Source organism: Neltuma alba, unplaced genomic scaffold (genome assembly GCF_004799145.2).
Source record: "Neltuma alba isolate B1F8T4 unplaced genomic scaffold, ASM479914v2 tig00010705_pilon, whole genome shotgun sequence".
NCBI lineage: Eukaryota > Viridiplantae > Streptophyta > Magnoliopsida > Fabales > Fabaceae > Neltuma > Neltuma alba.
Window position 1 is genome coordinate 18,041 of NW_021635540.1, and position 26,545 is coordinate 44,585.

At 33.0% G+C, this 26,545-nt stretch overlaps 2 protein-coding genes and 1 non-coding gene across 5 annotated transcripts; all 3 read right to left on the reverse strand.

The window, feature by feature from the left end:
• Nucleotides 1-2,662: 2,662 nt before the first annotated feature.
• Nucleotides 2,663-7,001, reverse strand: LOC114758486 (squalene monooxygenase-like). 2 transcript variants are annotated; one of them, XM_028947538.1, is made up of 9 exons: nucleotides 6,633-6,863; nucleotides 5,608-5,719; nucleotides 5,360-5,534; nucleotides 5,043-5,211; nucleotides 4,561-4,779; nucleotides 4,173-4,448; nucleotides 3,368-3,646; nucleotides 2,954-3,077; nucleotides 2,663-2,914 (listed from the first exon to the last, which is right to left on the reverse strand). In XM_028947538.1, exons 1-8 carry the CDS (start codon nucleotides 6,861-6,863, stop codon nucleotides 2,958-2,960), a joined length of 1,581 nt encoding a protein of 526 aa, XP_028803371.1. In that variant the 3' UTR covers nucleotides 2,663-2,914; nucleotides 2,954-2,957. The 2 variants fall into 2 exon arrangements, with proteins under 2 accessions (XP_028803371.1, XP_028803370.1); XM_028947537.1 differs by having other exon boundaries at nucleotides 2,663-3,077; nucleotides 6,633-7,001.
• An 8,675-nt stretch (nucleotides 7,002-15,676) lies between these two features.
• Nucleotides 15,677-15,750, reverse strand: TRNAV-AAC (transfer RNA valine (anticodon AAC)). Its single transcript has one exon. It is a non-coding gene; the product is annotated as a tRNA-Val (tRNA).
• Nucleotides 15,751-20,949: 5,199 nt separating this feature from the next.
• LOC114758481 (transcription factor bHLH25-like) lies at nucleotides 20,950-22,889 on the reverse strand. Of its 2 annotated transcripts, none has more exons than XM_028947532.1 (4): nucleotides 22,814-22,889; nucleotides 22,038-22,598; nucleotides 21,334-21,702; nucleotides 20,950-21,199 (listed from the first exon to the last, which is right to left on the reverse strand). In XM_028947532.1, exons 1-4 carry the CDS (start codon nucleotides 22,847-22,849, stop codon nucleotides 21,125-21,127), a joined length of 1,041 nt encoding a protein of 346 aa, XP_028803365.1. In that variant the 5' UTR covers nucleotides 22,850-22,889; the 3' UTR covers nucleotides 20,950-21,124. The 2 variants fall into 2 exon arrangements, with proteins under 2 accessions (XP_028803365.1, XP_028803364.1); XM_028947531.1 differs by having other exon boundaries at nucleotides 22,038-22,601.
• Nucleotides 22,890-26,545: the final 3,656 nt, after the last annotated feature.

Genomic DNA, 26,545 nt, shown 5'->3' on the forward strand with positions numbered 1-26,545 from the left:
AAAAAAATAATAACAATAATCGACACAAAAAATTATTATTTGACACTAATGGTGTGTTAAGAAGTTAGAGAATTAAAAGATATTCTATAAGATCAAAGAACAAAAATAAGACATCCTATAAAATTATAGGAATAAAAATATATTTTTACTCACAAAATATATTAATTTGCCATAACAAATGAATGTTGTTTCCTTAGTCTCTGTGTGCTCTCTCTTCTGAAAAATTGAAAACAACTAAAATAGGGATGAAGAAAATATGTGGTAATTTTAATCATGATCGAAAGCCGTAATCTAAAAGAATTAACTTGAACAAATGAGATTGAGATCAACCGAATTAAGCTTCTAAAATAGTATCTATATTTAGAACTTGAACTTAAAATACTACTTAGGAGTCTTCAATTTGTATGGCTGGATGGAAAAGAAGCTGTTTAAGTATGGCTGGTCGAGCTACGTTGATCAAGGCAGTGCTATCTGCAATTCCCTCCTACCAGATGCAGACTTCTTTAATCCCCAAGCGACTAATTAATGAGCTGGAGAAGACTAGTAGAAACTTTCTGTGGGGAGAGTATGATGGGAACAGGAAACTTCACTTGATTTCTTGGCAAAAAATTACAGAAGACAGGAAAATGGGAGGATTGGGAATCAAAAATTTGAGAAAGCAGAATGAAGCTTTTATGATAAAGCTATGTTGGAAACTGGTTTGTGATAAAGATGCTCTCTGGGTCAAGGTCCTAAAGACGAAGTATGACACAGGACAAGGCCCACGGCCTCATGTAAGGAAGAAATCCAACGCATCCCTTACTTGGAAAGGTGTGAGCGAGGTTTGGAAAGATTTCATTAAAGGTTTGGGGAAAAAAGTGGGTAATGGCAATTCCACTTCCTTTCGGTTTGACAATTGGTCAGTGATTAATATTCCACTCATCGATTTAATCCCTGGTCTTGAGCACTTGGTGAACTTAACAGAGGTAGTTGCTGATTATGTGGATGTTAGAGGACAATGGAATAGTAACAAGCTAGCGGCAGTCCTTCCCCAGGCACATGTTGACCGTATCCTGTGGACACACCCACCGCGTGAGGAGAGAGGAGAGGACAAATATATTTGGAGACCATCCACTGATGGTCGTTTTACAGTTAATTCTGCTTATAAGTTTCTCCTTGCAGGTACCCAAAACCAGGCGGACAATATTTGGAAAAAAATTTGGCAATTACAAGTACCAGAAAAGGTCAAATCCTTCCTGTGGCTTTTCTCACATGGACGAGCTCATACAACAGAACTCAGGCTAAGGAGGGGTTTGGAGGTGACAACAAACTGCCCTTTTGGCTGTGAGGATTTGGAAGACGATATGCACTTGATTCGTGAATGCAAGAATGCCATTAACAGATGGAGATCAGTCCTTGACCCATTGTTCTGGACTCAGTTTAACTCCCTTCAAGGAGCAGACTGGATCAAATGGAATCTTCACAAGGAAGCGGGCAAGGCTTTTACAAAGAAACTCTCCTGGGCATCTCTTTTCGCTTACACTTGTTGGGATATTTGGGTCACAAGATGCAACAAACTTTTTGATCCAAATATTACTAATGAAGAACCTAGTGCTCTCCCAAGTTTCTTTAAAGCTTGCTGTGACCAAGATATGATAGCCAACTGCTCCTTCTATAAACAGGATAGTAGTAGAGGTAAAGAACATCAACCGTTACAGGGACACTATGTCACTCTGGAAGTGGATGGGTCAGTTCTACGGGATGGACGTAGTGGATGCGGAGGAATTTTAAAGGATGAAAAAGGCGGATGGATCTGCAGCTTCAGTTGTAAGCTCACAACAGTACCCTCAGCCATTGCAGAAACACTAGCCATTATGCAGGGATTACAAATTAGCTGGTCAAAAGGATTTAGGCGAGTTGTGCTTTACTCAGACTGTATTGAAGCAATAAATTTGGTTTCACGCGGTTGCAATGCGGATCACCCTTTTTATGACATTATGAATGATGCACGACTACTTCTGAATAGAGATTGGCAAGTCTTGCCGTTCTTCATCTACAGGGAAGACCTCTCTAGTGCGGACCTCCTAGCTAAAGCTGCTCATAGTTTGGACACCCCGTTTTGTGTTTTCGATCACCCCCCACCCTATCTAAGTAGGGAAGGAGAATGATGAGAGTTTACTTGTTTCTGTTTTAATTTGTTGGTTCTGTATTGATGTCACTTTTCAATTCAAAAAAAAAAAACTACTTAGGAGTCTTCCAATGCGGAAAGTCAGTTGATTGTTATTAAAATACATCACTAACTTTAATCTCTCACGATGCCAAGCATTTTATCCTGTCAGAGATCTTCACACACGGCCGAATGCTCCTCAAGAGTCAAGAATTCCTTCCTCATGCCAAAACAGAAAACTTTGAAGTTTAGTGATATGTCATCCAGAATTCATTTTTTCTCCAGTCAAAATCATATCCCTCATCCTCCAAATAATGTCAAAAAACAAACGTCAGCGTTCACAAGTTACAATCAAAATCGTTCTTTTTTTTTTTTTTGGTATAAACAAATTCGTTCTTATCTGCCTAGAGTAGGCATCTTTCCAAGCCCGATATTTCATTTCAGGGCGTTCCCCCATCGCATCACTTACTCTTCACACAATTTTCTTAGTTTTATGAACATAGATAAACCATAAGCAGCAGCCTAAAACATGATCTTGCATTAGCTATGAAGGAAACATATTACTGGTCTCTGTAAATTTTACAATTGGAAGATAGGCTCCTAGAGTTTTCTTTTGCTCCAATTCAGTGAACAAAACGAAATGCACATGAAGCAGCAGTTGTCCACAGTTATTGTTCTTAATCAAGCATGAAGGGGAAAGAAAAATACGAACTATAACTAGTTTTTTCTTTTCCAAAGAAAGAAAGAAAGCTATAGCAGAAACTATATGTAGTAACAAACTCGAAAAGTTCTCCCCCTTCTATATATGGTCTCAGTTTGAGTCATGTAAATGAACAGGAGGAGTTCTGAAATATGCCGGCACGGTCACTGGGAAGAACATCTGCCTTATTCCTTCGGCCTTAATAATGGGGAAAATGATTCCCGATGCACCCTGAAAATATAACACAAAATACATGTATCATTATCTGTGGTTGGTTTAAGCAGTGATATCTGAAAGGTAGATTCTAGTTATCCAAATGAGAAACTCAAAAAGACAAATTCTTAGGTAGACCTGTGGAAAAATCAAATATGAATTGACGACACATCAAACTCATTTTTCAATTAAATTCACCTATAATGTATTTATATGACTTATTCATGTTAGCTTCTTTTTTCTTTTTTTTTTTGCCCCCATCTGGCTCAAATTTAACATACTTAAATTTGTCAACCAAAAATACTCACTGAAATCAATCTAGCTCCAATCCACATGCGCTTTGGAGAAGGAAATGGGATTAGCAAACGGCCAACACCATAGATAGCCACCGCAAAGAAATGGAGAACCAAGCTAAGTGGGCGAGGGTTCAAGCCAGATAGTAAAGATATTGGTCCATTCGAGAAAACGCCTCCAAGGCTGAGATAATCAAAACATGCTTGTCTCATTTCCTTCCTAGCTGGATCAGGGGATGCACAAAATACCTTGTACAGTGCACCTGCCAATGTGTTTATTGTAGATGCCACTGGCTGCAAACAAAATCAGCCACTACCTATCAATTCCCTTCAAATCAAGCTTCATTAAAGTACAAAACGCTGACTCTAAATAAAAATAGGTGGTAGCCATATCTAGCACCCGTACTACATGGCTCGGCCAATCACACATGATTAGTATTTTATAGTGTCCCTGTCAAATCTATGTCATATCTTTTGCCTATGTCCATGTTTCTTGGCAATGGAACCAGATATAGAGATTGTTTACCGCCATGAAAATAGTTATCTAACAGCTTGATATCAGATTTACTTTGCATAATTGTTGGTTTCCACGTAGTATTTGGAGAGTGAAACGACTAAATGTTCTTATTTAATTTTATTTTTCTACATGAGCATTCCATATTATATAGTGTCGCAGAGTCATGTTTGTCATATCCCGTATGTGTCATGCTTACAAGCATTTGAACAAGTCACAAATAACAAATAGGCAGCCATAATTGTGATTTACCACTAATACTAATATCAAAGAAACAGTCATCTAGCAGCTTCACACCACATTTACCTTGCGCAGCGTGTAGAATGATTCAAGATACTTGCAAAGAGCAGAAGCATCATGCAAATCACGAAGTGGCCTAAGAAGATTCCTCAGGACAACAATGTCAGCTAGTGCCACAGTCATTCCTCCTCCCGTCAAAGGGTGACGCATATTAAAGGCGTCTCCCATCAGAAGGGCACCGGGTGTGGGGTAAGGAGAGGCGGGCATGCTTCTGTTTGGCATGGTCCTTATCTTGCCCTTATCAATGGCTGCTAGAAAAGAATCATACAGCTCTGGCGGAACCTGAAACCATAAAACATCCCTTATTGCGTAAAGGTTATCTGGCTAGCCTGTATTGAAGAATGTTCATTATTTAAAATAACTGATAATAAAGAGTCAAGAATGATATCAGCACCTGAGGAGCTACCACAGATTTCAGGTATGTAGCCATTTCACCATTGGCAATAGAAGGTACTTTTTGGCCAGGTACGTCAACCAAACAGCGAATCTCAGTGCTGCTAATGGGATAAAATAAAATGGGAGAAGGATCACCTAAGATAACGTGCCCATGGTTTGCATATGGAAGATCACAATTCTCCAGGACAAGACCAACAAAATGAGATGGTACATCAACCTGGAGAAACAGTTATGCCTATTAAGCAAAAAAGGGCAATAAACATTGCAGTGCGAGTAGAATGAAAATCTATTATGAAGCATCAAACACTCCAAAAAACTTGGGCTGTGTCTTCAGCACATATCTGACATTCATATTAACTCTTCATAGTTTCATAGATACATTTCACATATTACAGGGTCCTGTCCATTTTTGGGTTTAGTAGCTGTGCTTGGAAGATAAACACCACTGTATGACTGGGAAAGAAACCAAGTATATTTTACCTTTGGCTTGCAAAGAGAACGCCTCAAGTTGGAAAAGCAACCATCACAGACTATGGTGAGGGGGGCCCTTGCTGTGAGCTCTTGCCCATCCTTGGTTTTGTAGTGCACCCCTTTGATGATTCCATTTTCTTCAATTAGAGCTGTGACTGTTCCTTGTTCTAGTTTCACGCTGCAGAAATATTGGAGATAACATGATGTGAACAAAGGATTTCAAAACAACTTCAAAAATCTATATTTGAACTCCATAGTAATTGAAAGTTTTAGAAACAGCAACAGTTAAATGTAAACTAAAGTCTGAAGCGAAAAGGAAAAGGTACTTTGGGAAAAACACAGCCTTTTCTCGCATTCTCTGAATGAAACGCCCATTGTGAAAGCTCCTGCCAGAAACATCGGAGTCAAATTTCTCCAAAGGATAAGATAGTTTTGTGTTTTTCCCATCCTTATACAGAGCATAGCCATAGACCCTTTGAGCATCAATTTCCTCCACACAATCTGCAACAACCTAGTAACCTTATTCATCTGTTAACATGCTCAAATTATCAAGATCTTTCAGATTCTTGCTTACCCTCAAGACCCAATTCAATTAACTTCAAATAACCTCCAGGCTGCAGCAATTCACCCACGATTCTATCAGGCTCACTCAAGTCCCTCTCAATAACATGCACTTTTCGTCCACCCTGCAATAAGCAGCATAGAGCAAGACCATTAGCAGGTATTACAGCTCCATGCCTTCATGCAACAAAAGCTCAGAGACAGAAAATAATCACAGATCTGAACTAAATCTGGATTAATAATTGTAGAGATTATGGGAGTTCCGTACTCTGGTGGGTTTTTGTGATTTACCTTCTCCTGTGAACGCCACAGACAGAGTTTGAAAGAATGAAATAAAGTTGGTATGGTTTTGTTATTTCCCTAAACTCGAGGGTCACAAACAGATTTTGGAAAGAAAGAAATACAATACTTTTAACAGTTTCCGATGCTCTGTCCGCCTGATTTTACAGATTCTTCCATGGCAGAAGTCTGTCTAGGCAAATCTGGTGTGCATAGAGATTTTGAAAACCCAGAAATACAGGGCATTCACAATTTTCTTTTGCTCTTCGTCAGATTGATGGGAAAATGCCAAAAGAAAAGGTTTCAAAAAATGTCTCAGAAACTTTGGTATTTTTTGTGATTCTCCAACTCCGACGGGAAAACAGAATTTAGAAACAAAAAGTACATGAATTTCACAAAATTTGAAAATAAAATGAGAGAGAAAGGGAAAGATAATGACATCTGTCGGCGACAAAAATAAAAAGTATGCATTAATTGTATTTTTTGTTTACGCCCTTCCTCGATTGCCCCCCTGAATTTCATTGAAAAATACAGTGAAAAGTAATAGTTCTTTCCTTTCAAACCGTTGAAGCTTTCCCTGCAAGCGAAGACAAACTATTCACAATTTCTCTCTATATATTTTTTCTCTTTTGACTTAGGAATATCCAAAACATGGACAGATGCGTGCTTTCAAACGTGTATAAACTCCGAGCCAGGAAAATCATCATGCGGATGAAGGGCGTGGGGATCTTATAAGGACAAAACAAGTAATATTTTCACCTTCCCAAGTGTGTAAGCAAGAGCCGCCCCGGCAACTCCAGCACCAACTATGATAATTTCTGCACCTCCCGCATCCTCTGATTCGCATTCTCCATTTTCTGAGATCTCAGCAAACCCAATACTGGTGGCCTCTCTTGACCCCGAGAATTTCTTCTCGACAGATCTGCAAACAAAAAACACAAGCACCAAACACGAAGCTAGAATCCCTCCCAGAAAGAATTGATACTCCATCTACCAGAGCTTGCCGCAAATGGGGTTCGTGAGAAAAAAAACAGCGAACGAAGAGAGAACAGGAAAATTAGAAAGGCGCGATCCTTCTTCTTCCCTTCGGGAAAGTTCTACGTCTCCGATTCTGTGTGTGACTAAGCCTTGACGTGGAGCTTTGGCAATCCAATGTGGGGATTCCCTTTATAGGGAACAACCGCTTCGACAGTGCTTTGCCAGCCAATATGGCAATAGCCCATTCGGTGATGATTCAAAATTCACATCAAATTTCGAAATACATTCCTGGTAAAATTTTCTTTTTCCTTTTTAACTAAGACACTGGTCCCCTAACCGACCGGCGACCGTAGATTTTCGTTTTCTTGCATTTTCTGGCGCCATTGTAAACGCGGATGCCATCTGAACGTGCAAATACAATAGAGAGAAGACAAATACTACTGTTTCTCGGTCGTCACACTTTTACCGGTAGTATTTCTTGGGGATCTCGGTAACTGTGAGTTTTCAACTTTCACCGTATTTTTTCACAAAAATACGGAAAGAGAATTACAAGCAAATTTCATACAAAAGAAATAATTATTAAAAAATCTAATAACAACCTGAATTTTGTAATGACAAATTTTAATATAAAAAATAATATTTTTAAGATTTGTTTTGTAATTTTTTTATATATAGAATCTCATTCTAATTCTCCCAAATATGTATCCCGTGAAACCCTTTTTTTTTTATGAAACATCAGGGTATCCATTAGCGAACCCAGTAATTAATCCCTTCGTTGGCTTGTAGGCACCTCGATGGGTGGGACAGCTGGTCCGGAATTTTTAAAGCTTTTTCATACTCAAGACGAGGATCGAACCCTCAACACTTGGTTAAGGGAGGATGAGCCCCCACCGCCCAACCACACCCCGGGTTCGTGAAACCCATTTTACAGTGAGCCTTTTTTTGTCTTTTGCCAACGCACAAAAGTAGATACCTGGAGATTGGGTCAGCTCATCGGGAAAATGCATAATTTACTTTTTTTTTTTTTGGTAACATGATTTACATTTTCATCGGGAAAATGCATAATTTACATTTTCCATTTGCATTGTTTTGACCTTGGACATAATTTTTATAATATTATTTCTTTGCAGATTTATTTATAATATTATTACATCAATAAAACTTTTATTCAATTTAAAAACTCTTACATATAGTTGCATATGTTCTCCAAGTTAGCATTCAATTTGGCATGGGTCAACTGATAGTTTTTTTTTTTTTAAGAATAAGATTAAAGTATGCATATACTGCCTCATATTTTTAATATAACACCCAATTAACTAATTTGAAACGATTAAAAATTTAAATAATTTATTTTAAATTATTATAGTTATCATTTTTCTCAAAACTAATTTATCCAATTTATAAATTGACATATAATCTAATGATACGTATAAGTATTTTTAAAGAGATCATGTAATATATGTTATAATTAAGTTTTTTTTTTTATCTTCCTTCATTTTCTCAAATTTGTCAGCCAAATCTTATATCAAGGACCATAAGTAGTGTATATAATTAAATCAATATGTAAGTACTTTGTTAACTGGACCAATAGGTATATTATTTTTTTAGTAAAATAAAATTTAAGTGAGTTGAATCTTGGAGTTTCATAAGTGTTAGAGTATGTTTCTATACTCAGAAAGTGTTTATAAATATATTTATAAATTATCCACTAATAAAGTCTTCTGTAAGGCAGGTATATTTTACAGAGCATTTCTAAACAGGTATAAAGTTTAAACTCATAATCTTATAAGTGAATTGCTTGTCAACAGGAGGAATTAACCATCGTTGGAAGAAGACAGGTATATTTCAGAGTGTGCGCGCTCTATATTTTTTGGCCCAATTATATATGTGTGGTAAAATAAAAGGATTAATTACGAAATATAAACGCGTGCTAGGCGTGAACCCAAAAAAAAATGAATTATAGTTTCTTTCTCGCATTTCACGAGTTGCCAATATTTTGTTTTCATGCATTACTTGCATGCTTGTCACATACTACTTGTTTTAAAAAGAGGAAGAAATAGACGAAGGCTTAGCCATCAATGTATAGGCTACGTGGAGTCTTCAAAGCCAAAATTAGAAGGTATTTGGAAGCACTCAAAAGTGCTTCTCAAAAACACTTTTCCATGAAACAAAACAAACTCCTTTATATATTTACTTCGTATATCGTAAAAGTATTTTTAAAACTATGATTTAGTTTCTATCCAAAATCCCTTTAGAAATAACTGGTTTTAAATGGTATCTTAAATATTTAAAACGTGTCTGAAATTGAGCAAATAAAAAATTAACTATTTTTCATTTTAAAAAAGACAAAAATCACGAAGCCCATTTTCTTCTTTGAACAATATAATTTGACAAAATAAAGTAAAATAGATTGATACTGCAGATTATTTATAGCTAAATCTAATATTTCTGTTTTATTGTTGTAAAATTATTGTTCATTCGTTTCCTTGCATTCTTTGTTTGGCCAAAGACACAACTTCCTTACATGTTTTTTGGCGAATAGTTGTTTTTTCACTCTGTGTTCGGATAATATTGTGTCTGTTTGGGATAACAGTAAAAATTCTTTATAAGCATGTTTTACATAAGTTGATACAAAATTCATCTCACATATTTGTCTCGTATTCCGTAAATCATTATTGAAAAACTATTTATAAGTTGTTCCAAACGGATCTATTATCAAGTCTTTTCCTTTTTAATTAAATAATAATTAATTAAAGAGGCGTAGAGAGATCAATTTTAATTAAAGAAATAGTTAAAGTTCAGGTGATGTGTGGGGTCCTCAGTCCTGTACGTGCAAACTAATATATACATCCCCCCCCCAACAAACATGTTGGTGAATGTATATTGGCAAAAAAAAAAAAAAGTAATATGTATTCCCCAGCCTTCAATATGCGCCCAAAGAAAATTAATAATAGAAGTATTATTAGATTTTTGTGATGCTTTCGCTGGCGCCAAATATATATATAAAGAAAATGCCTCTTTCAATTTTTTTTATTATATAAAGAAAAGGCCTCTTTCAATTATTTTTTTTATTCTTATTCATGAAGCTCAAACTTCCAATGTTATCTAAAAAAAAAAAAAAAAGCTCAAACTTTCAATCTTTTAAGTTAAACTGTTGAAGGAAATTAGATACCTTCAGTTCAATCAAACCGCCATTAGTAGATATGATATTTCTTAGAGTAAAATTTGGAGTTTCAAATATAATGAATAAATGTATGAGTTAGGTAACTAATTTATAGTGCTTAAGAAAATTAATTAATTAAATTAGTTATTTGAAAAAAAAATAGTTTTCTAAAGTATCTATTTTAATTATCTGCATCGAAAGCTGTTCTCTTAATATAAAATTTCCTTACTATTGCCAGTAAATAAAATAGTAGTAGTTCAGAAAAAAAAATATAAATTTAGGAGATAAATTAAATTGACACACCTCATGTTTTAAGATTAAATTAAAATATTTTTAAAACTAAAATAAACCTATTTTCTAAATCTTAGATTTAGACCAAAGGGGTATTTGGCAACCCTCAGAAGCACTTTTCTACAAAACGAGACAAACTCCTCTACATATTTACTTCGTAAATCATAAAAATACTTCTAAAACTATGGTTTGATTTCTATCCAAATACCTCAGAAATAGAGAAGTACCAAGTTACTACGTCCAATTCCAAATGTGGGTTTCGTATATAAAGAGCCAAGCTGGAGATGGCGTTGGGAGACGAAGAAAGCAAAAAGATCAAACCAACAATACGCTTGTTGTCTCGTCAAATCGATAGCCAATACCTACATAACTTGTCCCTTGCATGTGTTGACTTTAAAGAGTAATGAATGTGTTTGTTGGGAGCTACCTAAATTTTTGCTTTTGAACCTAAGCTTCCTATTTTATTTTTCTTGAAAATTCATTATTCACTTAAAAACAACGTAGTCCAATCACTGCTTGTTTGGAATTCAACTAAACTCCCCACTCCCCAGTCAGACTTATTCAAATTTTTCTCACATAAATATCTGATATTTATTATCGTAAAATTATTTTTGAAGAATCTTACCGTCATTTTAAACAAGCATTTTAAAATGTCAATTCCGATATGATATCTTAATTTGGTGGGAGGGGCAAACGTAAAAATATACCAAAAGGCTATATTTTTGTGTGTGAGAATTCTCGGAAAAAAAAATTGAAATCACTAAATCTTAAATGACGGTTTCACACTAAGATTTTGAATGCACTTAAATTGCAAATGATAGTACACTTTAGAAAAATAATTCAGTATTTTCAATTATCTTCCAAGCACTACTTTCTGTTAGCTTTCAATTTTTTATACCCCAGAGTACAAAGAACCATCTGGCAACCAGGTTTGCAGCCCAAATGTAAAATTACAAACTCGTCCTTCTATGGACGTGATAACCAATAAGAGTACGAGACTATGCATGAGGCAGGGACAAGGTGTCCCCAACTGATACCCCTGCGGCCCTACCCATAGCTCATCTCAAATTGGGCCCCAAGTGGCATTTTTAGCCTGTGGCCCGAATCATGTGAATGGCCTTCTCCACTTCTCCTGTTGAGACACGTTCGAAGATTTTTTAAAAAAAAAAACAAAGAAAAGAAAGTAACGGGGTTAGGTCTAGTAAAAAAAACTAGTCCCTTATAATATGATGAATTAAGATTTGAATCTTCACTAGAAGAGATATCCACATTTAGTACCCAACAGTACCTTAAATAGGATTGCCTCCGGGATACCTATGCTTTAGCAAAAAAAAAAAAAAAGAGGTTAAAGCTACTTTCTATGCTTAATATAAAAATTAGTTTGACATTTAAATTAATTTTAAATATAAAATTTTGATTCATTTTATTTTTCATATTTATTCATTTTTAAGGTAGTTTTTTTAATAATTACATATGTTAAATGTTTCATTAAATGGTACTTTTAACTAATTTACATTATAAGTAAGAATATTTTAAGAAAGGTAACACCTATTTATTACAAATAAATAACTTGATTAATTTTTTTTAATTTACTCAGAATGGTCAACTTGCTTTTATATTAAGGACTGAAAATAGTATTATTTTTAATTCCTAAATTTTATTTTATTTTATTTTTAAGTGCTAAAATTTGAAATCAGTCACAATTTTAGGGAAAAAATTTAAGCGAATTAAAATGAGATGATCACTGGTTTTAAATTTCAAGAATCAATGTCAAAATTAAATTAAATTTTAAAGACTAAAAATAATATTATCTCATTGAAATGAAAAATTCATAAAGACCCATGCATTATACATTTAGATTTACCTTAATTTCAATTTCTTATTATTCAGAATTGATATCTCGTGATATTATATATCGGTGTTTATGGGGTTGAATGATGTAATTATAATATGGATGAGTGAATTCTGAAAAAATATTTAATTAAAGCATTTCCTATTAACACTTAAGAGTACTTAAGGTAAGACATATGACATGAATTATAATAAATGAACAACACAATAAGCAAAATGCCGTGGCTTTTTTTTTATCTTGAAAAATACAGGAATTTCCCCATATGTAAAAATAAAATTATAAACAAGTGCAGCGTAAAATTAAAGGAGGCACCTTTTTTTTTTTTTTAAACAAAAGGCAGATGCACACTCCTTTGGCGGAAAAGTAATTGTATAAGGGTTTAAAAGCCCAAAAATACGTTTGTTAATAAAAAAAATATTTTCCAAACATTTTTAGGAAAATAATTTTAAAGACTACATGACCATCCATCAATTTACAATCATAACATAAAATGTATAATTATGTTTACGACATATAGAAAGACTAGGAATTAAACCACATGTGGCTACTCAAGAAACAAGAGCTCTTACCACTTTTGCCACGTAGTTTCTTTATTTTATTTTTGGGTTAAATTAATTGAATTTTTTTTCCCATGAAATCAAACAATATTAGGGGGTGGTAGGTAAAATAGAAAAAGTGTTTTTTAAAAGCACTTTTCTGCAAAACGAGACAGACATCTCCACATATTTACTTCGTATACCGTAAAAACACTTTTAAAATCATGGTTTGGCTTCCATCCAAATACTCCTATAATTATAAACATAATTTGAGTATTAAATTAAACTATTGTTCATTGTAGTTGAGGAACAAATCAAACAATTAATGTGGGAGGTAGATGTGAGAAAAGTTTTGCCTCAAATTAAGTAAAACATACTTATAAATATTTAAATAAATCAATCTGAAGAAAAGGACAGCGCTAGTTGCTTTGTTTAACAAAATACCAACGTATTTATTCCCAAAAAAATGATGAAAATCAATGAAAACAATGAGCCTGATGGAATTACACATTGCCACCTTGGTTGTTGATTAGCAAAAGTCAGTCACGAGAAACACGAGGCTTGTGAAGAATATCGTAGAAACTTTTCTTTTGATTTTGTGAAAGAGTCAATGTTTTTCCTTAATCTTTTAAAAATATTTTAAAAAAATAATGCTAGAAAAGCCACTTTTAATTAAACCCGATAAGGATAAAAAAAATATCAAGAGAATAAAAAACAATAAAAAGTCATATAAATTTTATGTACACAATGGTAGTGATTGAACTGGGTACGAGGGACTTAATAGTTTAAGTAAAATTAAAGATTCATTGTGGAAAAAGATCAGATAATATTGGATCTGGTATTTAAAGAGTCGGACTGGACAGGATGAATGGACCGATTTGATCGTCAACTAGAGATCATTTCAACATTTAAACAATTTTTAATCGACCTAAAACGGTGGTTGAGCTGAAAGCTAGACTGAAAACTGAGGGTATTTAGATAAAAATAAAACTATGATTTTAAAAGTATTTTTATGATATATAAAGTAAATATGTAAAAGAATTTATCTTGATTTGTAAAAAAGTGTTTCTGGAGTTATCCAAACGCCTCCTAAAGCCAGCACATGGATTTTTTTCTTTGGTCATAATAGCACATGGATTTGGACATGTTTTTTCACGAATGATGTTTGGAAATAATTAAAATAAATTTTTTTGGATAAACAATAAGCTATTTTTTTATCAATAATAATTTAAAAAATAATGCGCCAAAATAAATCTGTATCTGTTTACTTGAAAAGGACGAATCAAATAATTTCAGAGACCATTGCCTTGCCTTTCTTGGCTTTCTTGCTAAAATGAAACCAACCATCGTAATCAAGAGGGAACCAAACAGACTGGTTCCGTGGGAAAATTAATAATGAGTTGTTTTAGGAATCGGTCAGAATCCAATATAACTGATCGACAACAAGGGGAAAAAAAATAAAAAATAAAAAAATAAAAAAGCAGATTATTGTCAGTTCAATCTGTTCATTCTTCTAACTCTTAGCAATTGGTGCAACATGACATTGTGCCTGTTTAGATCAGCGATTGGAAAAGTAGCTTATTAAAAAAGTAGCTTATGGATAAGTGAAGTTGGGTAAAAGCCAAATTGAATAAGCTGAATTGTGTTTTGATTGGAGTTCAAAAAAGCTAGTTTGCAAAAATAAGATTGATAAAAGGTTGTTTGGATTATGGTTGAGTAAAAGTAAGTTTGGTTGTAAAATGACCAAAATGAGTATGAATTTTAATAAATAACGAAACATGATAAAAAAATAAATTGAAATTAATTTAATATGAAGAAGTGAAATTTAATAAGTGATTTAAAATTTAAAATTTTAAAAATAAAAAAAATATTTTAAAAACAAAGCTCCTTGGGCGGCAAAGTATTGAGCTTTTCCGTTAATCTGAGAGGGGTCATGGGTGATGAAAGCTTGGTAAAAAAAAAAACGAAGTGAATAGGGAATAATGGTAGAAATGGGAGAACAATAAAGGAGAAAATAAAAAAAAAAGACCCTGTGACAGCAACGCAATTGTGGGAGAGCTGAGGTGAAAAAAACAAAACGAAGAAAGTTGAAATGAGAGAATATGGCCGAAGTGAGAGAAAAAAAACTCCGGTAGAAAATCAGAAAATTGGCCCTGACACATCACAGGTTAAAAGCCATAATAAGCTCTTCAATAAGCTACAAAATTCAGCTTGAGCCACAACGTACGTTTACCAGCTTAAATTTCATAATTTTTTTTTAAACCCAACCAAACACTATGATTTTTCCAATCGAACTTACACTACAAATAAACTACTTTTAAACCCCTCAAAAGCCCTGCCAAACGGACCCATTATCTATGGGTGGAAGTTGTTTCCTTTCCTCGTTATATTGTGATACAACTATTATTATTCTCAGCATAATTATTAAATAGCGATAAAAAAAATACAGATGTTGCACATTCCTTTATTATCGACTTACTTGAAAATTTTGATGAATTTTGTTGTCTTCAATATTCTCTCCATTGACGGAAAAACCATTAAAGGGGAAAAAATAGAGTAGGCAAGACGAGGCACCCAAAACAAAACAAACCACATACAGTTCCAAAGAAAAAAAAAAAGAACAATTGATGCAAACCTTGTCATCATGCACTCTGATTTGATTGGATGGAAAGATAAGTAAGAGGAGAAAATAGGAGAACAATATACTACTTTATATATATATATATAGAGAGAGAGAGAGAGAGATTTTCTTGTCTAGAAAAATAAGAAGGCAAGTAATTTGAGGCTTGTGTCTCTTTCATATGAGGTCACTATGAAATTAGTCACTTTTATTTTCTTAAAACGAATATTTGTGTGATCCGAAATGAAAATGAATGAAAATTAAAAAGAGATTCTCTCCAAAGCTCTGGTAGTAATGACGTGGGGATGTTATTGGCTGCAGGGATTATTGTGGGGTCCACTTTTCAAAAAGTTCGCAATCAGATGGCGTCGCCCGGACTCGAACCGGAGACCTTCAGTGTGTTAGACTGACGTGATAACCAACTACACCACGACACCCCATGCCTGGCGCCTGCTTCCTGAATCACTCTCTTGTGATCAGGTACCTTATTGATATATTCGGGTGAGAAGAAGCCCATATGCTCTAAATATTGATTTGGGCCCTCTTTCGCTGCACAGAGTAAGTTGGTCAAATATCATGTCAACTTTTAGCCGGAAAACATGTCATTTCAATCTTTTGCGTTATTGGTAAGGAATCGAATCATTACTTATAAAATTGTGAGTTTAAATTCTAACTGATATGATAACCTTATTAATGGGTGATTTGTAAATACCTCTATAAGTGTTTTTTGAGTCTAGAGGCATGTCCTGACCCTGATGAGTTTCCGAGATCCAACTCACCTACATTTTTTAGTATAAAAAAAAGTGGCTTTTGTTCTTTTAAGTGATAGATGTTTGTATACTAAATTAATATCAAGTTAGAAGCACAAGTGAGCATGGCTGTGGATCTCCACATTTAGCTATAACGAGGAGTATTTTTGTCATTTGGAAAGTATCGTGTGTAGATAATGCTAATTTTACTCCCCTTTTTTTTTCTTCCAATTTTTATTGTACTTCCCTTATCTCCCTCCATCTCTATATGATACACTCTTTTCTATCTTTCTTATAGAAGCTTTTTAATAGTCCTTAATGTGACCTTTTGTCTAAAACATTATTATTATTTTTTAAGTATCACACTTGCTTTGATATTCCTTAGCAAACTATCAACTTTATTGAGGGTATCTTTAATACTTTAAAAGCATTAATTAAGGTTAATTAAATATTTTCTTGGTAAAAGAACAACATAAAATGAAGACTTTTGTGGGTTAAAGTCAAACTTCCCAAACATAGTGTTATCTGAAATTAGAAAAGGGAAAAAGATGATGGAATACTACAACCCACACCAACCCAAGAAAAAGAGTAAAAATAAAGTTTGTTAGGGTTAAGAGTCATGTCTAAAAGTTAAGAAAGGTATTTACAAAAATGCTCTTGATCAATCTGGATGATTATTAACCTTATAATATAATTACTTAGCATTAAAAATTATAATCCAGTTATTAATTTTGACCAGCTAATTCATGCAGAAGTTCTAATAATATTCTTGTTAATGAACCATTATAAAGTGTTTAACTTCACTGCTTGCTTTGAAAGTCTCAGTGGAAATTGCTTTATGGTTGATAGTCCTAAAATGATAAGAATAACAATTCTTTCTGAGGTGGGGAAAACGAACGTGGACCTTATCGTAAATCACATTGTTCATGGCGAGGTTGGACTAATTTGAAATTTTGCTTATTGGAATGACTTTTTTGAAATTTCAATTTTCAGATGGTCCTTTATTAGGATTTCTCTTTTTATTTATCAAACGATTAATGCAGTTTTCCTTTCCTAATTGTTTTTTCAATTGGGAAATTAATTTGTACCTACCCCGCAGCTCCTTTCACACATGTCATTCTTCCCCGTGGGGTCCATCTGACGTTCTAGAAGAGCTCAGCCACGTCAGCTTTCCGTATTAAGCACAAGAAAAGTTGTATCTTGGATTTATTTGCCGACTGATTTTTTTTTTTTCATAATTTATGTAGTTTTATCATGCTTCACTCTTTATTATAATGATCTAAAAATAATTTTATATAAACTATTAAAATTATTAATTTTTTTGTAAAATAATAAAAAAATTCTCCATAAATATTATTAGTTAAAAAGTTTGATTAATTAGTGAGGAAAATTTTCAGTTAGTTAAATATATTAGATGGAAAAAAATTAATATTTCAAACAAAATATATTATATTATAGAATATATTACAGATCCTTAATTGAATATATTTATCATGCTTGAGAGACTGAGATGCCGAAGTATTAACTAATTGAATATCTTTATCATGCTTGAGAGACTGAGATGCGTTGAGATGTCATCAAATAAAAAAATTTATTAATTTATTTGATACATTAAATAAAAATAGAAGTTTCTTAATTAATTATTAATGGTTGATGATCTCGAATGGCATTGAATAAGATAATTAAAATATAATCAAAGATAAGAACCTGCGTGAGTTGGCACTAGGCCTCTCCATCCCTTCTAAGACAATTAATCATGTTTAATAAATATATATTGATTTACCTAAAATGTTCTCTTTAATAATTACCACGAATTGTGGTAGTGAGTTTAGTAGGCTACTTTTTTTTTTTTTTTTAACTTATGGTTTGAGTGGTTTACACTTGTTTGAGTCCCAAAATTTCATTTTATTCTCATTTATACTGTTCTTTTTTTTTTCACTAGAAACTTTGTAATTTAGCCATCATAATTATTATTATGAATGGATAATAATATTTATGCCATTCCGCTGATTAAGACGTGGAAACCTATGAAGCAAACATCGTTGTTCCTTTTTTAATTTTTATGTTGTAATGGATAATAGTTATGTCATTTCGTTTGTTGCTTTTTTTTTGCCCGATTAATTCATTAATAATATTCACGTTCATTAATAAAATATTTTTCTTGGGATGATGAAGACAGTGATAGACAAGAGAGTCATTGGCAAAGATCACGATCTTTAGTGGGGATTAATTAATTAAGATTATAAAGTCACAATTTCTTCAATAACGAACTTATATTTAATTGGAATATAAATAAAATAATAGATTCGACACCTAATGGAGACAGCAAAATATGTAATTTTTTTAACCTATTAAACTCTAATTATTCTGAACTGTCGATTTGGTCATGTGTTGAGCTGTTTGTGAGCCTTTTGTTTTATTTTACCAATTGTTTAGGAGGTGACGCACCAAGCACTGCATAATAATAATCATCCGTTTTTTAAAAAAAAAAACAGTAATAATTACTATTAGGCTTGTGATTATCAATAACATCATAATTATTTGTTATTTAATTGACCCTACTTCTCTTTTAAGCAGGTAGCTGTACATGTGAAGAAGGAAGAAAGAAAAGGGCACGAGAAATTATGTAGTTGCGGGGTGTGATCTGTGTAAAACTATTAAAACAAGTTAAGCGAGTAAAATGAGCTAACCCTTCATAGCTGTACATATGAAGAAGTAGCTGTACTAATTGGGCTAACTCATTTATAATTCATCTGTTTATGAGTTTTTGGATTAATTTAATAATATAATTTCATAAAAACAAAAAAAATGTATAATTTAATTTTAAAAAATTAATAGTAGTACGTAGTATAGTAGATTTGGCTAGCTGGAAGCAGGCTTTTTAAGCCTAAGCTGTCATTTATAGCTCGTGGCGGATTGTGACTTGAGTTATAGTATCACCTCTAAAAATTAATATTCCTTCAATCTTTAATATAAGACTTATTTAACTAATTTGATTAGAATAATAAAGTTAAATAAATTAGTTAATTATAAGAAAAATAACATGTTTTTTCTAAAACACTACAATCATCTTTCTTAATATCCTCTCTCCTTTTCTACTTAATCATGATTGAGGGAGTATCCATAAAGATAATTTAGGAAAAACTGATAAATATGAGAAATATGTCTTATATTTAGAACCAAAATCAACTCAATAATTAGGTCCTATATCAAGGACCGAAAGAGTAATTTTTTTTTTCAAATACATAGGGTTATAAATTTTTTTAACATATTGTCTGCCAAGCCAGAAAAATCATAAAAAATGTTCCTCTTAATTCTTAATAAAACTTGGGGATACTTGATACTTTTGACTTAGCAGTAAGCACGAACAAATTCTAGTTGATTTGATTCCAAACCAACTGATTGTGTCTGATTCTGATATGATTAAAATAACCAAAATTAGTTTATTAACCCGACTATTAAAACTTTAGGAAGGGAAAGGACATATCCTAGTCTCAAAGACATGTATATTCTAGAACCTAAAATGTATTTTCGTCATTTACACTTTAAAATTTCAAACTTAATTTTCATGCTAATACATATTACGTCATCTTGAATATTTATTTATTTATTTAGAATATTACATGATTAAGTTCTTTTAAGACTATTTCAGAGTTGATACTATGTGTGTTTTCTGATGCTTAAGACATGTTTAAGACATAAAATTATAAAGTAAATTCAAATGTTGAGTTTACTTTTATTACTCTTCCGGTTTTAAATATAAGATCCATTTTGTAGTGTAATTTACACTACAAAATAGATCTTATATTTAGGATCGGAGGAATATTAAAGAAGTATTAAACATATACTTACATATGGTAGATATGAAAATGCTGCATATTAATTCAAAGAAGTTATAAATAAGAACATAAAGCATAACAACACTCCCTCTGTTTACTGTATATTTTAAGCAGTTTTGAAACATTCCAGTCCTTAGAACATAGACCAGTGTAATTAACTAATATTTCTAGAACATTCTATTATAGTCTTTCTAAATATAACCTGTTAAATACATTTGATTCTCTCCATGCTCATCAAAGCATATGATTATCATTATAATGAAATCGAAACCATCTAAAATTTGATATCAACACTCAAGATTTCAAATTTTTAATCCGTACCTCTTTTTTTTTGCAATGATAAATTTATTTTTTTAAGAGGTGTCAATTATAAGATTATCTTTATTTTGAATTATGTATCTATTAAACTTAAAAATATTTAAAATATAAAAAATTAAATTAAACATTTACCATCTAAAATGAATTTAGATAGTTTAGATTACAATGAGCATGGAATGTATTCACAATTCGCTTAATAAGAGTGAACCAAATAAATGGGTGAGATAAAAATTTTTTTTTATTTGTTAGGGTATTTTAAGGACGGACATATTAATTACACTTAATATGTGGCAAAATACTTATAATTGCTTTATAAAAGTAAATGGAGGAAGTACTATTAAAGGTTTTATCTGTGCAGCAACATGAATAAAAAGAACCCAAAAAAAAAAAAAACTACAAGGAGACCGTAGAAGATGCAAACAACAATTATTGCATTATACTGTCAACCAAACGACCATTGCAAAGCTTTTTGTTTGTTGGTCTTTTCACCAAGAAAAAGGAAAAACAAGAAGAAGAACACTTTCCAATATAACAACCATCTTAAACGAAGGCCTATTTGCCAACACACCCAAAAAACCATTGTCCCTTTTCTCACAAGAAAAGTGACAGAAAACAGGTACTTAGACGTCAAAGTGTTAGTGGATCTGGCTTGGCGTGTGAAGGAGTCCCACTTCGGATAGAGTTGGGTTAAAAAAAGAGGCATATAGATGCAAAGCACCCATATGCCTCACAGCTGACACTTTCCCAACACTTTCCTCCTTCCGGGGACCCAACACCTGTGGAAAAAACTCACAGCAGACGTTCATGGTGTTTATGGTCTAAGATGCCCGACACAACAAGCCTTGTAAACAACATATATATAGTTGAACTTCTATCTTTTGGTATGAACTGAACGTGCAACTTCTTCACATGAAAGATTCAAAGGCTGAGCGTAGGCTGCTTAGAAGCTCCTTCAACTTCATGCAAAATTCCTTATCCATCTGTTTATTGCAGAAAGATAATTAAGAATATAATCAAGAACAAACAATTTGACATATTCTAGTGCATTATCAGAACCATGGGTACGGAACTTGGATCGATTAATTTATCTATATCGAGATGAGGAGTTAATCACCTGAGCAATTATGGTAATATCAAGAGCAGAACTGCCAAACGTCATGACACTGGTACTTGTGACTGTCAGATGAAGTTTCTCTATCTCACTGACTGTTTTTTCTATCACTCCTGTTGTTTTCTCACAGTGAACTCTTATGAGGACGTTTCTATCACAAAATCTAGCTTCAATTTCTGGTAATGGCTCCTCACGCGGATCACCAGAGTCCGAAGAACAATCTCCTTCATCAGCTAATAATTGAGTTTTCTTCACAACCACCACAGATTCCACGCTCCTCCTTCTGCTCTGTTCCTCTTCAAGGACCCTCACTCTCTCTTGCAATTGCTTCAAGTACTTTATAGCATCCCCAAGAACAGAAGCCTTGTCCGTCTGTTTGAAGCAAACAATTAACTAAGATCAAAATTTTCCATTATAAGCTTAAGTTATGATAACATTTCTGTGTCCTCAGAAGGAAGAGATCAGAATTTTGCGGCTAGATATAACTGACTAGAACTTCATGCATAGATCTCTTCAGATACTTTAAGAAAAAGTCCAATGAGCATGTCGGTCAGAAACTGTGTTTCTTTGATGTTAGACTGGAACATTTGTTACACGTTATATATGGTATTTAAGTAATCTGATGAATCTTAAACATGTTGGACAAGCAAGGCAGAGACCAGTGAACTCAGAATCTTAAAAGGTACACTAACATCATCTTCTTATACCTTTTTAAGGCCGGGGACAAGAGCAGATAGAGCAATGAAGCGCTGGCTGAGCTTTTCTCGCCGCTTTCTTTCAGCAATAATGTGGTCTTGAGGTTGAGAAAGTTTAGGACTTGTTCCAACATTCTTTCTGGCATCTTGGCTGGCATTGAAGACAAAGTTCTGATTTCCCAAGGATCCATGAGAGGCCAACATGTCTGAAAGGATTGTGCCGTTGATTTCAGGACATGGTATCTGCACCTTAGGCTTTAATGTCCCCAATTGACTTATGTAACTTGAATTGACAAAGGAAAGAAGATTGGAACAAGAATCATAGTCTGTGTCTAATATCTGATTCTGATCACTAGTGTTGGGGCTCCAATTGTTGGGTTTCAGGTGTTTCTGGGGCCTTTCAATGCCAGAAAGGGTATCTGCCATGGAAGTTTTGGGGTTGAACCTTGTTGGGTTAGAGAATGAATGTTGTTCTAAGGTCTCTCCAAAAGCAGCATCAAGGGGCAGTAAGCTTGGATCATCCAGAGAGTTCAAGTGCCATTGATGAAGAAAGGTAGGATCCTCCACTATTACCTGCTTAAAAATAAAACACTAATTCCTCAGCAAAACTTTCAAAATCTCCATAAACAAATCTTTCTTTGTCTTTTTTCATTAATCAGTCTTCAATCAAAAGAAGACCAGATTCATGTCACCAAGTGATTCCAAATCAACATGCACAATATATAACCACTAGCTTATTTTCAGAGAACAGTTCAGCAGAAGAGCTAAGACCCGGGTGCGGGCCTTACCTGTTCAGGCAACGTTGTCACAGATGAAATATCCATAGAGAAAACTTCCTTCTTCAACCAAGAAGAGCTCAAAGCTTTTATCCTGTAAGAGGGACAACCTTAAATAGGTCAATTTTGTGCTAATAATTCATCATCTGATATAAATATCCTTTAGACAAGCATTAAGCCAAACACATGGCAGCGAAAGCCCCACACAGACACACAAATCTACAATTCCACATCAATATATGTTACTCGTGTTAACATACTCACAGATCTCAGTTATTGAAATTGATAAATAAGCTGAGGTAACTAAGAAGAAGAAGAAGAACTCAGGATTCAAGAAATGAATACCCTTTTGTCCGATCCCACTGAAAAGTGTCTGTCTGTATATGTCCCAATTTATAACAGTAGCAATAAGTATCTAAGAGTGTTGATGTGAATAGGCGTAGACAGCCTTAGATGACTAATTTTTTAAAGGAAAAATTGGAGATAAATCCCTTATTACAAATTTAATTGGCAAATGGTCTCTAAGATGATTGATTGCACAAGAGAAGATTAGTTACACATAAAGGAAGATAAGTTGCATAAAGGGAAAATGGTTTGCACAAAACATTAGTTGGATATAAAGGATTGGTTTGCATACAAAGAAGATGACTTACACATGAGAGAATTTTATTTGCGAAAAAAAAAATTGAGTTGCACATCGCACACAAAGAAAGATAAATGGCACCAAAAAAAAAAGTTAAGTTGTACAAAGTCTTTAGCTCCCATTTGGTAATTAAATTTTTAACAAGGGAATATCTCCAATTTTTCCTTTTTTTTTTTTTTTTAATGAAGATGAATGACGCAGAACGTTTTTAAATATTTAGGGGGGTGGCTTCAAGCTGACAAATTAATCTCTACACGTTTTTGTTGTTATTAGGACTTTTGAAGTTCTTCTTCTAATAACCCACCAACCTGCCATTGAAATTTTGATCAAGCTTTTAGTAAATGAAGCTTACATCAATCCAGCATGTGGCCCCTCACCATGTCTCCAGCCTTGAGGGAATTTTGCATTGTTATTATTAGGTAACTTTATTTTTGAAAAAATAAACTGTCAATGTGTTTTTATTCTCAGATTAAATTTCCTTTTCAAGGACAGAATTTTCAAACAGTATATAATATAATCTTCGTCTGATCAATAGATCATTATAAGAATATTACTACCTCTGTTTCAATGTAATTGTTGTTTAAGGTTATGCCACACATTAAAATGGTTATCAAATAGTCTGGATTATAGCAAAATCTAGTGGGAACCAGCTACAATAACTTCTTATCAATGAGTTATTTATAAACAGACATTTATATTTTTATTAATGAAGTTTAAACTAATTAAACAAGAAATACTCTCTCCGATTTAAAATGTTGGTTGAGGGGTTTGCCTTCATATTTAATCTAAGACCTCAATCTCTTACTCCTTTGATCCTATTTATAAGGCAGAAAGAGAAGGTGTTTTTTGGTTCTATTTATAAGTCATTTCATTAAATTTTTAGCATAAATATACTATTTTGTCATTCATTTATTACAGTGTAGATAGTTATTCTTTTGACATGTGTATATATTACATGGAGGTAAAGTTAGAAAGTTGTTATATTTTAATAAAGAGTTAATGCAGTTTAATATTTTCTTTGGTCTGTGTGAAACATATTGAAAGTGTCTTATAAATAGGATCAAAAAAGTATCTTTTAAATTTATAACTGTTTTTCCAAACAATTTTATTGATCGCATATATTATAGGGATTTAAATGAGTATTTTAGAAAAATCAACAAATATTTTTATAAATAACCAACCTAACAAACAAATTATTTATCTAGTTAGTGCATTTAAACTGAAAAGAGTAAATAAGTGATAATTGATTGAGAAAACCAAAAACTTAGCCATTATTTCTACCCAATCACTTTATGAGCCTGTCTTGCTCTCAACAATCTCCCATTTTCTTGGTCCAAGAAGATCAAATCAAATCACACCCAATGAATAACTCACCAATGAGAGCAGACTAGCCAACCCATCACCACCATCCATCCGTTCATCAAATTAAAACAAAACAGAGCAAGTCAATGAGATAATATGAGACTGTTAAGTGTTGGTTGGTTGTCATTTTCCGATAATGTGAATAATTAAGCCTCAGTCTCCACAGTTTGCCTCACTTTTAGGTGAATGTTACTCAATTTCCATTGACCCTTCAAGTCCTCAGCCAATTCCCAAGTGGCATGTGTTCACTATAACTTGTGGTCCGGCCACTCAACCGCCTTATTAAAGGCTCCGCACATGTAATAAAACAAACGTCATATCCTTTTTTTATTTCAAGCTTATTTATTGCAGGAGTTTTTGGGATTTATTCAATTTTTTTTTTAGAGGAAGAGGAATTGAGGGGTAATATCTTTTTTGTGTTGAACTATTGTACTAAGAATTTTACTATTGAAGGAGTGTTTAGATAAAAACTAAACCATAATTTTAAAAGTGATTTTACGGTATACAAAATAAATATAGAAGGAATTTATTTCGATTTGTGAAAAAGTGCTTTTTAGAAGCACTTCTCATGTCATTCAAACACCTTTTAAATTCTTTGAAACTTTGAGCACAAATATCAAAATTATTTTAATTTTATTTCTCTGGCTTGCGGGTCTGATTTTCTTTCTCGTCAGAAAATATACTTTAGAACGATAACAAAACCTGGGCAAATGGTAAAAGTTAACATCTCAAATTGGAATTTGAGGTATTGATTTAATTAAATGATCCAATGTTATTTAATTGAGTCGGGTTGGGCGTGTATAAACTTCAAAAGAATCGGAAAAATGATAAAAATAAAATACAAAATGATTTGAGTTATTATATTTAATAATTTTTGTCTGAAATTAAATGTATAATTTTTGTCTAAAAATTTAAAGAGAAGCTTATTAATAATAATTTTTGCACACTCTACCTAGTCACACCGAAAATGATTTTTTTCCTAACTATCCTTTTCCTCTTTTTGTTTGGTTCGATTCCTAACCATCTTTGACCAAACATGAATCAGCCGAGGTTCCTCCTAGACATTCGGAACACTCAAATTATACAAATTTGGAACTCTATTCTCTTCCTGAAAAGTCGGAGATGGGGTGGCTTTCAGGAAATTGATTTGTTTATGATATGCCACTTGTTACCCACACTCGCTCGTGCTTATGCGAGCACGCACATCTATGTAGCTGTATCGTACAAAATCCTTGAAACCTTGCAAAACTAAAATTTAAGAAAGTAACATATCTGGTCCTAATTATAAGATCTTATTTGTTAACTACAAATAGAATTTTATAATTCGGACCACATATGGTATAAAATTATCATTGTGTTCTAAAGATAAGTAGATTATTTATACATGGTTTTCATTCGAAAATTTTTATATAATTTAGCTCCCACGCACATATGCACATAATATGTGAGTGTGACGCACGCATTTTTCATCACGTTACAAGACACAAAGCAATGGGCTACAAGCATGACGGCGAGAAAGACAACACCGTTCCAATTCTTCCACTCAATGCATTTTTTAATACCACCTCTTAAGTTAATTGACTAATTTAAATAAATTAAAAAAATTTATTAAGTTAGTTATTTGTAATAAATGTGTTTTTCTCCTTTTAAAATATCCTTACTAATCATATGTATTAGTAAAAACTACTACTACTACCTCCGATCCTTAATATAAGACCCTGTTTTACTTTTATTTTCGT